This window comes from Streptopelia decaocto (genome assembly GCF_964273445.1).
Source record: "Streptopelia decaocto genome assembly, chromosome: 16".
Taxonomy (NCBI): Eukaryota; Metazoa; Chordata; class Aves; order Columbiformes; family Columbidae; genus Streptopelia; species Streptopelia decaocto.
Genome location: NC_138671.1, coordinates 3,304,577 through 3,321,297, shown reverse-complemented (window position 1 = coordinate 3,321,297; position 16,721 = coordinate 3,304,577). Strand labels below are relative to the sequence as shown.

Below are 16,721 nucleotides of genomic sequence, written 5' to 3'. Positions count from 1 at the left end.
TGCAGAGAGTCCAGCGCAGGGCAACAAAGATGCTGGAGGGAGTGGAGCATCTCCCGTGTGAGGAAAGGCTGAGGGAGCTGGGGCTCTGGAGCTGGACAAGAGGAGACTGAGGGGTGACCTCAGTCTCAGGTTAACCTCAGGTTAACCAACCTCATTAGCCAACACTACACAGCCATGCAGGTGCACCTGCATGATGCTTCTTATCAACTTCTATAAACTTCTTATAAGAAAATAAACTAGTATTTGATCCGAAGCGCAACTTCTATGCTCATTAAACAAAATATTCTCACCATTTGCTGCAGAAAGGAAAGACTTGTTGCTGCCCCTTGCTTTATTAGTAAGGTCTTCTGTCACATCCATGTGCCGATGAATTTCTTCACGCATTTCTTCCAGAGTTTTGCATAGATCAGCTTCCCAGTAATCTTTGTCCAGGCATTCGATTAACTCTGCCAGCTGTATCTTTGTGCTATAGTACCAGATTTTCTTATCCTTCTCACTTTCTGAATCTTCCTCTCTGTAAGAGTATATTTTAAATATTAATTTTAAAAGATATGGATAAGTGACAAAAACTAATACCAGCCGACTTTTTGCAAAGACCTATTAATTGCCAATACCCGAGCATGAATAAACAAGTCACATAAGGACAGCGATATGCACCCAGCCTAGTACCCAAACGCTCCTTCCTCACTCCCCTTAGAACTTCTCATGACAATTTTGCTCAGGGAAGCTTTTGAAGAGTCTCCTTAAAACTGGTTTGTCCAATCTGGCAACAAGGTTTATTCTCATTATATTTACTGCTACTGTAACCAGTAATGTGTTACTAAGTCTCAAACGATTTGCACCGATGAGGGCAGGGCTCCTGAATCCATACAGGGCAGCATTCCTGCCTGGTCAGGAAACAGCAAAGTCAGGAAATTCAACGCACAGGCCATCACATTCATAAAATATTGCACATTAGCATCTGTACAGCATCCACCTGTGGGAGCTCCAGCAAGGTACAAAAGAACCATCATAAGACCCTTTGAAAAGACCAAGAGATTTCCACTTTTTCATCTGGGGTTCTCCCTTATGGCAACTTAACCATCATTGATCTACTATTTTTCACATTCTATTTATGAAACAACTGTAATATTTGCAAAGCAGAATGCTACTAAAATAAGGTGGCTATGAAGTTATTAATGGCAATATCACTCAAAATTCAACTACTAATTTGTCAGAAACATTACCACAAAACAGACTTTTGGTTTTGATAATAAAACCTGCTGTATTGCGAAGAAATACTATCATTTCTCTCATAAAGGCCTTTGCTCATGCAAAGCAACTGATTATACTTTACTCATTTACTATTCTAAGGCACCAGTAACTTTCCCTTAGTTTTAGCAGATTAGCATGGTTAAGTTTATCAAGTTTTCCAAGAAAACAGCTCATTTCAGGAAGGATGCCCACATATTGCACATCGAAAAGTAACAGCTGAACACTGACAATCATTTGAGTCTATGGAATATTCTGCGCCTCTAGTCTTCCACGTTAAAGAAAAATTATTTAAACTGTGTTTCCTCTAAACCAAGGAAGTTATTTACTAACAATAATACTGAGGGCAGCACCTTTATTATTGTTTGTGAACAAAAGCCACAGAGGAGGAAGATAAAGGCCAACACCCAGAAACTAAGATGGAAGGGAGATGAGAATGCACAGCTTATACAACAAGAGGAAAGAAAAGGGTACAACAAAATGCTTAAGTAAAAAGGCCTTGTGAATTATCCCTGGCAATGTCCAATGCGAGCAGTGAGAGTGAGACATGGGCAGAGCAGCAATGGTGAGGCTGCTCTGCTTCTTACACATGCTGCAGAATATAATGCTGTTGCTAAGTTTATATTTTTATCATTCCTTAACTCACCAAAAAGGGAACTTTAACCTTTCATTTTGAACTCCTAGCTCATTACACCGTTATTTGCTAGACAGATATGCCATTTATACATCTTCCTATATGACCTAGATACACAACAATCCAGCCTCCCCATCCCATCCCGTACAGCTGTGCTGTAAGTACCATTTGCCAGCGAGCACCTCGGGCACAGAGGCCTGTACACCTCGTGTAAATTCTGATAGTGATCATCCAACTGTTTTCTTCTTTTCCTACTTTCTCGCCGCACAGCTACACTAATGCAGCCAGGATGTGCATGTGTATCACCCGAAAACCCCAAGAAGTGCCTGAGTATAGAGTATAAACCCCACAAAAGAGCGTAAAAGATTCCCTGCATCTTTTAAAAGATTACCTGACGCTACTGTGGCATCTATAACCCACAGAAACTAAAAATAATCAAACATGGACTTTTTTTCCACAAGTGTGAAAGAAGAACACAGGAAACAAAGAGCAGTGATAATTAATACTTACAGCACCAGCTAACAACGTGTTAGAGAAAGAGCACTATATTTTAAAGGACTAAAACCAGGAGATTGTGTAAAACATAAAACAGTAGATGGCTTAAAGACAGGCATTTCTTGTTATTTTGACTTTGTTCATACCTATAGAAGTGTTCACATACATCTTCTGCATTCTAGTTAATAGATACGGCAAATACCTTTGAGTGTCTCTGAAAGTCTCAGTTTCAAAGGCAGACGCATCAAACCAGCACCGGTATCTAATACTATCGAAGCAGGTGACAGTATCCCAGAATTACTGTCCTATACACCATGTCATCACAAAGAGAGTTAAACTACTTTTCAGGAACTTTTACAAGAAAGTGGAGAGTTCTCCTTAAAATTCCCTTTCTTTTCCTCACATCCATGTGTTTTAGGTACATTGATATTAAGCCAGAGGCCATGCTCTTTCCCTCCTTTTTATATATAGATTATGAGAATATTTAGTTTGGAGAAAATTGATGGATTAATTACATGGTCCTTAGACGTCTGTTTACAAAACAGCAAGCGATGGTCTTATCGAAAGAAAGAACCATTTTAAAAAGGCAACAGCAACTTACAGCATATATTAAAAATACATTCAATACAACACGATTGTTCAGAAAACACCAAATGATTAGTTTACTTACATAATGATTCTTCTGTTCAGGAACCAGTATTTTCGCCTATGCCGGTCATATCCGATAGGTTCGTGTCGAATGTACGGTTTGTTTTTTTGGATTTCAGCGACACAGTCAGTTACTCCAGGCACCTTGTGTGCTACGCAGACCTCACACTGCCACTCGTCTTCTGGGACCTCTTCAAGAGGTGGTTTCACGCACTCCAAATGGTACACGGCTGAACACGTTTCACAGCAAAGCAAATCCCCAAGTTTGTGACAAACCCTACAATGATCATCATACTGAATGACACCTTCTGACATTAACTCTTCACGTGCAATGTTTGTTGTAAGAAACTGATCCACTAAGAACTGCAGGACTTTGATTTTATTCTCTACTGGTCCATAAGGATAGTCCTCTGTCTCTTGGAAAGGAAGAACATGATGGTATTCCTTGTCACTCTCACAATATACCCGCAGAACCTCTGGCCACGTCATTCCATCTATGAAATACAAAGTGGAATTAACGCTATCTTTGAGGTCAGCAGGTCCAAAGGTAGTATTTGAAGTGTCTTCTTCACGCAAAACTGCTTTTAAAAGCACTATATGCATCTCTGCCATAAGTGTGCACTGCTCTTGACTTACCAGAGCAGCACAGAAGTCCTCAAAACGAAAAGGAGAGAGGCGTAAAACAGTGCCAAAGTTCCTCAGTACCTCATAGATGGCAATAACATTCATTATATGCTCACTAGGCACCATTAAGTCCTCTGAGGATTTAGGAAACTCCAAGGGCGGGATATCTTTTTCTTCCAATATCGGAGAACGAGGACGATGCACTCTTTGTCTTCTCCTACCTGCAATAAGAAACAACAATGAGGATTTTGCCATTCACAGGTCAAGACGTTTAAACACCTATCATCAATGCCTGTGTCAAACTTTCCAAACTATTACAAATTAAGGATTTGCATCTTCACTGTTACATAAATGTGATAATTCAGCTAAGAATCTTATATTTTAATTAACAGCATGAAAATACACAAGATATCTGGAGTTTTGCTTCGGACACTTAGAGCAGTTGCATTTCCCATATAAGACACATCTACTGAGTCTTTAAAATGATGTCTAGAATTTTAATTGTTTAAATTAGTTAAAAAGAAAGACATTTCCCTCAGCAAAAATATTAATCTAGAATTTTTTCTTGTTCTTATTCTGCATGACTAGTTTATCATTCATTCTTGGAATTTTAATGTTAAATTTGAAGCATCAAGGTTCAAACAAGAGATATTTTATATTAAAATATTGCAAGCTATTCTCCTATCCAGCAACAGTATACAGGAAAGATCATTTCAAGCAGACATCTTCGGACATCGATTTCAACCAAATTAAAATACAAGAGAGAAGCTAAATCACTTCGTCCTCTGTTTTCTCCTGGATCCCCCCAAGCCAAAAACAAATGTTAAACGTGAAATTTTATGAAAATGTTTCAGGAACTCACAGTTTTTCAAACCAAACAAATAAAAACCCACTCCCATGTGTCAATCAAACAGGAGAGTTATCCACAGAATGGGGAGGGGGCAGAATTATGGAAGGACAAAGCCAAACACAAACAGCTGTTCTGAAGAGCTGTTTCACTACCTAAAAGACACTGAGCGTAATGAATCCCGTCTCAGATGCTAATTCAGATGAGATGCTACACTTTCTGCCCTCTAATTCTACCGTCCTCAATGCCAAGATGAAGGAAAAACAAAAGAGAAAAGTTTCTGTACTTGGCACTACTAGACAGATGAAATATTTCAATCTTCTATCAAAATAACAAAAAAGTATCCAGCTACATACAACTATTCTGCAACTATCAGTTACAGTATTAGGATGCACAGAATCACAGAATCCCAGAGTGTCAGGGGTTGAAGGGCCCTGGAAAGCTCATCCAGTGCAATCCCCCCATGGAGCAGGAACACCCAGATGAGGTTACACAGGAAGGTGTCCAGGCGGGTTGGAATGTCTGCACAGAAGGAGACTCCACAACCTCCCTGGGCAGCCTGTTCAGGCTCTGCCACCCTCACCGAGAAGAAGTTTCTTCTCAAATTTAAGTGGAACCTTCCTTCATTTAAAAACTAGCAATAAAATCATCCTCTCAGTTTAAAACTAGAAACGGAGATGAAAACTGGTTTTAGGTCTTCTGGTAAGCAAACTATGATCCCAGTCAACAACTGAATTTCATAATTATCAATTCTACACAGAGAAGTGGTTGGCAGGTTGCATTTTATTTGCAGCAAAAATCCAAAAGAAAAATGCAGCTGTCCATACCAGCAATTTCATATGTACACTTAAAAAAAAAGCGACATATGTTACTCATTGTGTGATCTGAGACCGAAGAGCAACACAATCAGTATTGTGGAATTTTAAACTTTGTATTACTATTTTCTAATCAAATCCTGTGCATACAGGCCCTCTCCAAAACTGGGTCAAGAAAATGAAGAGATAAAGGAAGTTCCAGTTACCATCAAGAGGAAATGATTCTCTGTGGCATTTGTTCAACCCACCCTGCTCTCTCTAATACTCCCACAAATACCAGAAATAATACTGATGGGGAGTGGGGGGGGAAAGAAAATATCCTGCTAAGGTAGGCAGATACACAAAGACAGACCCTCCTCAATCTGAAACACCATCATTAAAACTTGAATGCATTTTAAAGTTACAAAAAAGAAAAGCTACCTTCAAGAAACATCTTGATGCATAATGGACTGTTTATCAAATGATTCCAGAAAAAAAAATGAATCAATCATTGAGCCGGTGTGGCAAGATGACACCAGATCCACCTCTTCCTCTCAAACTTTAAAGAGTGAAATCTTATGCAACAAATTACATGCTCTGAAACAATACAGAAGATGAACTGCCAGATGTTTCCATTACAGAAGTAATGGGTCAACATCATCTGCATATAAAAATAAATTTCCGAGTTAAGTTTAAGTTCTGACAGTGGAAAATGGGAGAATGCTTGTGTGACTGTCTTCCAATGTGCTTCTGCACACATCAGTGGAAAATGTTTTATCATGGCAAACGCATGAAAACACAGGAGTTTCATAGCCAGGTGCAAAGCAAGCGTTCTGACAGCAATATTTAGAGTAAACCCTACTTTTCTATCATTGTGATCCAAAATCATATATGCATAAACCTGAGTTGGTTTCTCTACAAGACCCCAAAGCAAAACCCACGCGGGCTCACAGATTAAACTCCTTTATGGCCCAGAAGGCTCCTCCAGAATGGCAGAACAGGGCAGGCCGAGGCCCGGCAGGTGGCCATGCAAGACAAGGCAGAGCAGGTACTCTGAAATCACTGATGCTCTTCACAGAGCTCAAACGTCACAAAAAGCAGGAGGAGCTATAAACTCAGATTCTTTTCAGTGTTTGCAACCGTAGCAGAATAAAGCTGTAAAAGAAACGGCGCTTCTGGAAAGCGAGCAGCAAGAATGATCACCCCAGCTTACCTAAATTAATCACAACTGGCAAAGCCCCTCCCCGAAATTTCAGGCAAAGATAAACCAGAATGAAGGAACACTGCTGAAAGAAGCAAAGACTCCTTATTTCCTCTCTTTTGTTGTGATTTTCTACGCGAAGAATAAAGTTATAACTGTCTTATGCAGCAGATACTGCATCTCAACACCCCCAATCCGTTCTGTAGATCACACATTGCACCCCAAGAGCTCTGATAATTTATCTTTTCAGATACTGAACTGCTTTGAACAATTCTGCACTGCATATAAGCTAAAAAAGTGAAGTATTCAAAGATGCAGAATTTAGAAATTTAGAAATTCCAGACAATTTCTGCTTAAACATAATTCTGTTTGATGTATAAACTGCAATCTCAATAAATACTCCAGACACCTTTAAAAAACAATTCCCCCCCCCCCCCCCCCCCCCGGCCCCCATAAACCAAACCAATAAAACCAAGCAGTCTAATCTCCAGTGAAACTGATGGACATTCACTACCAAGCTGCTCCCGCATCTTGAACCAGTCTCAGTGCTGCTGAGTTTAAATGACCAGTGTAGGCCAAGGGAATCTGACAAAACCATGTCAAAGTGCCAGAGTCCCTGTTTTGAGCTGAAATGTTCACGTTCTGCAGGTTGGTTGGATAAACCCTCCCCTCTCACTCGCTCAGACAGCTGAAGAAATGCAGGTTTGAACTCCAAATAAGGACTCTGGGCTCGTTTGCAATTCTGATAATAACAATTTCTTCTTTGCTAATTACCTGCAATGTGCTGCCAACCCAGACAGCTCACACTACTTAGGAGCAGCTTCAACTTCTGGGAAGGTTTTGAAGATCACAGTTCATGTTTACCCAACTGTTCTTCATACACACACACAAAAATCCCTCAAATTTGGAAAAATGTTTTCCTACAATACACATATCTGACTTTTCAAGCTCTTCACTTCTGAGGAAAATCTTCTCTTTTCCACAAGGCAAACCATCCAGTGTTTGAATTTGATATTCACTGACAGATTTAAAAACAAAACAAAATTGCAGTCTCTTCAAACATTTGTAGGTTCAATTTATTTTACTTTTAATTATTTTAGAAATTCTGAGATTTGAAAACAACCTCTTTTTTTTTTTACTTGTCATTCATCGTGGCTTTTGCCCTCCACTGGGAACTCTGAGTACTGTATGTGACAGGTGTTAACTGAAATGTAATTAAATTGATTCAAAGTAATCAATTTAATGATCTCAATTTCAGTATTTAAGAGAGAAGTGCAAGGTTGTGTAGGCTATGCAATTGATAATTACACAATAACAAAGAGTTATTTTGATTTGGGCCACTATATATCTGCGTTACATTCATACGTATTTAAAATAATATAAGGAAGTGAAACAGTATGACAAATTCAGTGCAATGACCACATTGAGCAGTCAGCAGAATTACGCTGTTGCTCTCTTAACTTTGTCTTACTGCATCACCTACTGCCAGTAATATTTTTCAATTTATCTTGGTATCAATAACTTTGGATAAATAATTTTTATTATTTGTCATGAATAATTTCCCATGTGGGGAAATCTCCCAGGTTTTTGTTTTAAGTAGAAAATGCAGTGTGTACTACTTTGTCTAAAACAAAAAGTAACATCAGGAGGATTCCAGAGCAGGTATACCAGAAGAAGTTAATTCTCCTTTAGGCACCACCACCACTTCACTGGACTTTTAAGCTGAATCTAGATGTATCTACTCTCAATTAAAGAAAAATCAATTTACTCACACTGAAGTTTCCCAAAATGGACTCGAGTTTTATTACACATAAATTGTATACTTCTAAGATCATTTCTGCACATTATCCAAATCCCTGAATCAAATTCCACTTTCAAGTTTGAACCAGTGCAAAGAGAGAAAACGACAAACTTCTACGCCATCCAAATTCCATAGCTTTATTTGGAAGGATAAATTGATCTGCCAATAGCCTTCTGCTGCCACGACTGGACTATTTACAGGATCCAGATCATCTTGAGTGTCTCAGCATTATACTTCTATCTAGCATACGCTTCTTTTAAATCACATTCCTTCACTAGTTGTCTCCAAAAGTGATGAAGTGTTCTGCAATGGTTGCCTCTCCCTATTTTGAATTCTCTAGTTGAAGAGCTGCCTGTAATTAAGATTAAAGAGTAAACAATTTTATTCACATGGCACATTTAATTATAGATATTGATAATTATAGTCTACACTTACCATTATTTATTAAAATAATTTATATTACAAATATTTAAGCAAAACACACTAATGATATTTGAAGTAAAATGAAGTTACTGAAGTAATAGGCTGAGCACCCAAACCCAGGATTACTGAAGCACTTTAAAAAAAAGTAAACCCTTGCTTTATTTATTTTATTTAGTTTCTTTCTCTTCAACCTATTTGGTTCAAATGCTGACCCCTTTAAAAATGCAGAAATAGAGTTTAATGGGATCAAAAAGCTTGTCTCTATTTTCATTCACAGACTGAAAGAAGAAAAGAGGAAGTTGCGTCTGTTCTTTACCACAGGACTATATGGAACTTAACTGTTCTTTAACCACCTTTAACATATCTCTGGTTTATATAGACAGTTTTAAAACAGAGTATCTGAATGATCTATTTACATCAGTGTCCAGAATACAGAAAGGTTCTACCGTGATTAAATATGACTTTCGGGCTCTTTGTGTTTTAGTTGCATTCCAATTGCCATCCACACATAGCCCAACAAAAACCCCAAAAATCCAGTTTTGCCTCGTGTTACTTATGTTCCACATCCCTTCGCTCCAGATGTACAGTGCTACTTAACATGGCCTTTTAGGCCAACGTATTTCAAGTCATGTCCTGGTGCTTGGTCCTACATAACTAATACTCTGCCAGAGCCGCTGTCTTGTTTAAATGGGGACAAAGTGGTACTTGCACCGGTATGACCTAAAAAATAAACACCGGTTCCAGCATTTCTCGATTAGAAAGCTTGCAACTGGTCTCGTTTCTCTTCTCTAAAAGCTTTCCCTTTCTCAGCACTTGGGCACTAAGGCTCCAGCCTAAGAATTCCAGTTCTCAGCTGCAGTGAAGAGGATAAACTTGATAGAGAATAGGGGAGAGAAAAGACAAGACAGAGGAGTTTCAGATACTTCAGGAATCTGGCACAGGAGGGGTAAAAAATAAACAACAAACCCTATGAAGGAACACTCCACAAAACTGACACCAGCAAGCAAAAAGACTTTCCATTTTACCCCAATAAGAGATTATTTTTTGGCTTCAAGTTCCACAAGTCAAGTCTAACTACACTACTCTTAACATAAAAGTTCATGTTTAGTAAAACAGAACTGGGTTGGTTTTGTTTTCCAGATCATGAGTCACTACAGAAACTTCTCAACATAAAGACCCACTGGTGGTTATGTGATGTCCCAAAAGCAGGAGTACTCCTTAGTTATTCCTTCCTGAGGAAATTTTGACTTTTGATGACCCTCCCAAACTCCCCAGGACTGTCCCACTTTTGTTTGGTTCTAATAAACACACAAGAAACAGAGAGTCCCTGTCTCATGTTACTACTTTGCACTATGCAAGTTTCAGATGAGAATGTACAGCAACACACAAGTTCTCCTCAGGTATCACTGAGAAAACTGAAAATAGTTGATGAAAATGCATAAGAGAAGATTTTTTTTCCCAGACCAGAATGCATAAACTGGATATAGCTACATGTTTATCACAGCAATATCCAAACTGGTTCCTTAATTAAAAGTCAACCTCTTGGGAGAGCATTTGCTCAGCTTACACCAAAGAAGAAAAAGCAGTAAAATCAGTTTAACATAAAATAAGAATATATTATGAAAAGCAGCACTAAAATAGAAAAATCTAAATATTTTTCTTGGGTTGGGCCAAAATTAAAGGCTTTGACTTACACAAAACACTTTTTTTCCTTTTAAAAATGCCAACATGACAATAAACATATTTCTAATATCTACAAGTCAAATAATTTATTCCAGAAAAAAATTCTGAAAGAGTAAAATACATTTGTAACTACTTATAAGTGCAGCTCCAATTTGAATATTGCTCTGCAACAATTGTATCTCACCCAAATGTATTTTTTTTGTCGGGAAAGAAGAAAACAAACCAACCACAAATCAGATTAAACTTAAAATATAACCTGATATTCAAAATAGTTGAAGACTATATACTAATACTATATGCTAATAGTAGCAGACTTCTAAATCCAACCAGTGTTCTCTACTGATTTTCCATTAAGAATTTCATTTCTCACCATTATGGCCATGAGTAGACCCTCAGCAGGAGCCAGGAATACAAACTCGCATGTTCCGAGGCATCACTTGAACATTTGGATAACTAATGCAGGTCAAGCAGCAGATAAGATCCCACATTGTCATTCTGAGAAGTACTCAGAGTAACAGCCCTTTTGTGCCTACAACCCAGGCCAAAGGGAAGGAAAAAAAAAGTAGCACTAACAACAATTTTCTGGACCATTCTGGCAGACAATTTCTTAGTCGGGGCACACTCAGGATAAGCTGTAACTGATAGCAGAGATCAGCCCCAATCTACTAAAATGCACATCTATTCACCTTATACCAGTCCTGTGCAATACAACTGTCAGCTACGGAATTCTATTGCACACCTACAAAAAAAAAGTTTGCACAATAAACTCAACTGCAACACATTAAATTATTCTACCTTTTACAACATACTGTGATACTGGGGCTTCTTAGAAAGATGACTAAGTGACAAATGCTCTCTTCAGATAACTGCAAATTTGCACATCAATACAGCAGAATCAGCCCCAGATTTACTCCTTTGGCCTTCTACACAATTTATTTGCTGGGACTCATCTTCGACATTTTTCACGACTGGCATGATGAACTAGCGACAATTCCTCTAGAGTACAAATCAAAGTTCAGATTACTAAACGGTAAAATACGAGCGTGCCAGATTTAATTTAGAGAACAGGGTACCCCAGGTGAGATGTGTGGGAAGGTGGTAAATCATCGCACACGACAGACAAAAGCAGCTGCCTATCTTACTGTCCTATCTCAATGTCTCCACTTTAACAGTTCTTCAAGAGCATGAAAACGTGTTAAGATACAAAATTACTACAGACAAACAAGATGCAGCACCTTGTTTCCAGTTAAATTCCGTCACTCAGAAGACAAAGGCACACTGGTGAATTACTGGTTAACAGAAGGTCAATCACTGCAAATATTCAGACTAGCAAAATCCATCTAAAGAATGTATTTAATGCACTTTAAGACAAATCTTTTGGCTCACGACTCCACCGTTGTGGATTTGCTTGTTAGATAGACTGATGATTATTATCTCGGTCAAAATCTAGATGTATAGCTCTTTCTAAGGCTAGTTTTCCCAGTTTTTGAAGAAGGAAATGAAGAAACAAAAGGAAGGACTTCTAAGCATCTTGATTAAATCCTTTTCTAAAATTCTGCGACATGCAGAAAATACTTGTTATCTATAAAGCAATTGTGACAAGCCTAAAGTATAACTTAGAGTGGACAGGTGATAGCAAAAATGTTTAGTGATACAAGGTATATAGGATACCCATCCAAAAAATACATCTCCCTTCTGGGGACACAGAGGTATAAGTGAGAAGGGACATTACACACGCCTACAAAATCCCTCTACCAAGAGTCTGTCCCGCAGAAGTAAATGCAATGATAAACATCATACGTATTCACACAATAAGCTTTCACTGTACCATTATTAAGCATTATATCAAACGCATTTTACCATTTTCAAGATTTTGCTTCTTTAAATACTTGAATAATAATACAGTAAAAAAGAGTAGCCCTACATCCAAGTTCAAGATACATTGTAAACGCCCCAGCAGAGCCCCAAAATTGAGCCTTTCTTGGCTAGAGACACTGCACTGTGATCTTTTAATTCATTGTTCAATCTAAGTTCTAAAAAACTCTAAGAAGCCTGTCACCCATTTAAGCAGATGTGATTTATGTGCAAAACCTTGATTAGTAGGAGAGTTTGATTGGGACTGCAATTTTTCAATGCCCTGCTCTCAAAAAATAAACTCTTCAGCCCCCAAGACTACATCCTGAGAGCGGTAATAATTCAGGTTGCAGGTGACTGAGGGAAGATAAGTGGGGAAGGGATCGCTCAGCATCTCTAGCAGGAAAAAACAAACAAAAAACCAAGCAGGCACCCCACAATTGTGCTAGGGGCCAGTTTAAAACAATGGAGGAGACACTCCCTCAAGCCCTCCAGTTAACCACAGGAACTCTGTCACTGCGTATTACAATTTGTATGGTTTGAAGACAAATGTATGAAAGAAAAAAGCCTGTATCTAAACATAGCTAAATTCCAATTCTGGCCCTGCATGCACCTGAGTCACAGAGCACCGGGGTCCGTGAGGGAACTCCGAAGGTAAATCGCTGCCTGTCTCCCCTGTTCTTCACACTCTGCACTGGTCACTGTCAGATAAAAAGATATTGAGGTTGGGTGAATCTTCTCCTTGCCTATTAGTGCTGTTCTAATGTCAAGTATCTCTTCCGGGATTATGATAAGAGTAAGATTTCAACTAGTGCCGCCACTGCCTAGCAGTGCTCACAATGTAGATATCTGTTCAGCAGAAAAAAAAAGACAGAGACTGAGCTGATGGAATGAGAAGTTCCGACTTTCTTTGCAAAAGGGCAACAGCATGTCTGGGAGAGAGGGAAAGAGGGAGGGAGACCTTTGGGCAAATACTGAACTGATTAGAACAGCTAGTAAATTGCCAAAATAACAACACAGATGTTTAAACTATCGAAAGTCAGTATTTAAAGAAAAAACCCCCAGAATATAAGGATGAAAATTATTACACTTAAACTTAGCTTTAAAAAATTAACTAAAATTACCCTGACCAAGAGAGAAATCAACATATAAATTAGCAAAATGGTTTCTGATACACCTAAATACCACATAAAACCTGTCTACGCTTGCACAACAATGCACACAAAGCTATCTTGTTATTTGCCAGAACGCTTAAGTACATTTCAAAGACTGAATACACCCATACTCTGTAGAACTCATTTTAAACCTGGATGCTCATGTAAAAAGTATTTTCCTGACCTAGCCAATTAACATAATAAAAATATTCCTGGACAAAAGCACCCCCAAAAAACCTAATAAAAATGAAAGTTACCACAACTAATCAGAAAATGAAGGGTTAAAAGTCAAGAGAGTACTTTAGAATTTTTTTTTCTTCTGAGAAGCCAGACCTCAATTTTTAAAGTAATAATTTTTTTAAGAATTCAATTTGATAGGAGGACATCCCTGCAACAGGTAACTAACACCTTAAAAGAAGTTCTCTCTAAATTAAATTAATTTACTAAGGCATGTACTTATTCTGATTCACTTTCTGAGCATATGGATATAGGTTTAAAAAATAAAACAGACCTACAGACACAGTTTTAAAAATCACTATCATGAAGTCACATAAGGAGCTGATACCATTAACTCACCCAAATAAAAACAAATGACACATTTAGTAGCCGGTTTTAAAAGTTGGACTTTTTAAAGTTCCACCTTTTAAAAATCATTAGCTAACTACTCAAAACTACACTCCTTTTTAAATTAAGATGCAATGCATTTACACTAACAACCTGTTCCTCCCCCCTCCCAAAGTGGCCAAATACTTTCACAACAGCAGTAGTTGTTATCCTGCAGCCCAACTCGGGAAACACTCTTAGGTTATCCCTAAGTTTAACTACTCTCCTGGTTCAGAGACTTGAGAAAAAAGAAATCCTAAACTTGAACTCAATTCTGGAATGAACTAAAATAAATCCAAAGTCCTTAAGTTTCAATAAAGAATTTTTGAAGCTTGAAATCCACATGGTTAATTAACTAATTAAGGACAAACAGAAGTGCAGGCCTTAAAATCTGAGCCCAGATTTGCCACTAGAGGTTAAAAATACAATCACAATGATGTTTAACAAGTTTTAACCCCAATATGAGTTTTAAAGGTTGCCGTATCTTAAGATAAATGCAGTATTTCAAACCAAGACTTTTGACCCAACCTCCACCTTTTAATCTTTGTGTTTAACTAAAACTAGGTTTACACCCTTGCAATGAGGCCCTGTGCACTTTTCTCCAAACTATAACAATGCAATCTCCATTTTGAACAATGCACCTTATTTTCCTCCTTGTAAAGCTAGTTCTGTCTTAAAGCCAATAAATGCTGAATCCAGTTATCCCTCCGACTTCAAGAGCCTGAAAATTTTCAGTGCTCTTTTTTTTTTAAAGCCACTTCAAGTTGCATGTGCTTCCTTTCCTTTTAATATCAAGTTATATTTGCAAGCACAAGCCATCCTTTCCTGTATATATTTGAAAGGACCTCTTTGCAAGGCATGCACCTTGGTTTTTAAATAAAAGTGAATGCCCCACACACTTCTGACATTGTTGCAACGTGCTCTGGTGTATCATGCATTTCTGCAGCCACCAGAATCTTCATGCATATTTGCAAAGCATCCCCTTGTTAATAGCATGTACTGCCCGCCCTCCCTTCCTGTGTTTGTGAGCATCTCCTAATGTTCCCCGCATCCGTGGGGCTGCCAGTCGTTAACGTGCAGACCCCTCTCCCTGTGAGTGCTTGCGGGCATCCCTCACACACGCACGGGAGGAAGAATGCGTGCGGACTGTATTTGCAGACCTAGAGGGAACATGTGGGGGGGCCCTCGACTTGTTTTAGTTCATCCCCCTGACGCTCTACCTGGGGTGCTGCTGTAGGTGCTGTGGCTCCTGAAGCTGCTCTCAGTGCAATAACTGGCATCGTCTTCATCCTCCATCTCCTCGGGGTAGTCGGAGTCGTCGTCGTCCTCCTCCTCCATTATCTCCTCTTCCTCTTCCTCCTCGGAGTCCTGGTTATCCTCGGGGTCTCCCTCCTCTTCCTCCTCGGACACCATGCTCTCCTCCTCCTCTTCGCTCTCATGATCATCGTACACCACTTTGCTGATGCTCCTCCTGGACGAGGCAGCCCTGCCTTGGCTGTTGCAGCTGCCTCCTCCGCCTCCTCCCCCTGCTCCTCCAGCCCCGGCCCTGCCCCTGCCCTTACCGCTGCTGCCTCCCCCACCAGGGGTGCTGCTGCCGCCGCTGCCTCCCTTCCTCTTGCTGCCCCCCCTGGGGGAGGCGGTGGCGGGGGAAGAGGCCTGGGCAGCCGCGGCTCCCTTCGCCTTGGGCCCCGCCGTCTCCGCCTGGGCCGAGGTCGCCCACCTGCCGCGGCTGCTGCCCCGCTGCCGGGACCTCAGCCCCCCGATGGGGCCCGCCGGGGCGGGCGGAGCCGGGGAGCTCGCCTGAGCGGTGCCCGCCGCCGGCTGCTGCTGCTTGGGCGGCCTGCCTCGCCGGCCCCGCATCTCTGGGCGCTGGCCGAGGGGGGAAGGGAGGGGGAAGGAAGGCTCGGGAGGGCGCTCGGAGTCCGGACAGGCGGCTACGGGAAAGCTCCCTCCCCTGCGAGGGATCCGGGCCGGGGAGGGGGGCCGCCGGAGCTGTGAGGGCCGAGGGCTCAATCCGAATTGCCGGCGTCCCGCTCCGGATCGCCACCGGCCGCCATCTTGTTTCTTCGTCTGTGCCTCGGCTCGCTCCGCTCTGACTGGGGGAAGCGGCGGCGGCAGCAGGCCCCGAGCGCCTCACGTGACCGGCCGCGCCCGCCAGCCGCCGCCAGGGGGCGCCACCGCCGCCGCCCGCCAAGAGCCATGTTGGAGCTGGCGCGCTGGGGCGGCTCCGCGCCCCCCCCGGCCGCCCCCGGCCCCTGCTAACCCCACCGCCGCTCCCTCCGCGCTCTCTTTGCCGCCTTCCCCCCCGCCGCCACACGGCGTGTGTGTCCCCAGCTCACCGCCACCTGTCACCAGGCGCTGTCCCGCCACCGCCGCCCACCACGAGGTTCCCCTCACGGCTGAGGTGCCCGCGCGCCCCGCTCGCGCTCACCGTCTCCTCACACCTGAGCGGCGGCGCCCGGTACCGCTCCTGTCCCGCAGCTCGACCCGCTCCTCAGGGGAGCCCCCCCGGACTGCCACCCCCCAGCTCCTGGTCCCACGGCTGCAGGGGACACCTGTGAACGCAGGTAGGCGACAGCGGGCTCTGCGCTGCCCTCCGCCCGCCAAGCCCAGAGGCACCGGCTCTCCCCTCAGGAGCCGTTTCCCTCCTTCACCGCGCTGAGGCGGTTGCCCCCAGTGCCAGGCAGGGCCCTTGACCACCGCTACATT

General features: G+C 41.5%; 1 protein-coding gene across 14 annotated transcripts in view; it reads right to left on the bottom strand.

The window, feature by feature from the left end:
* The window catches only part of BPTF (bromodomain PHD finger transcription factor), a 47,593-nt gene extending 31,463 nt beyond the window's left edge, over positions 1 to 16,130 (bottom strand). For 13 of the 14 annotated variants that reach the window (XM_082066906.1, XM_082066909.1, XM_082066912.1 and 10 more), the window contains exons 1-3: positions 15,233 to 16,004; positions 3,051 to 3,873; positions 291 to 514 (exon numbers count right to left, since the gene is read on the bottom strand). In XM_082066906.1, the coding sequence (XP_081923032.1) occupies positions 291 to 514; positions 3,051 to 3,873; positions 15,233 to 15,872 (1,687 nt within the window). In that variant the 5' untranslated portion in view covers positions 15,873 to 16,004. Of the gene's footprint in view, positions 1 to 290; positions 515 to 3,050; positions 3,874 to 15,232 lie in introns of all 14 variants that reach the window. The other variant, XM_082066907.1, reaches the window with a different exon arrangement.
* Between the last annotated feature and the right edge of the window lie 591 nt (positions 16,131 to 16,721).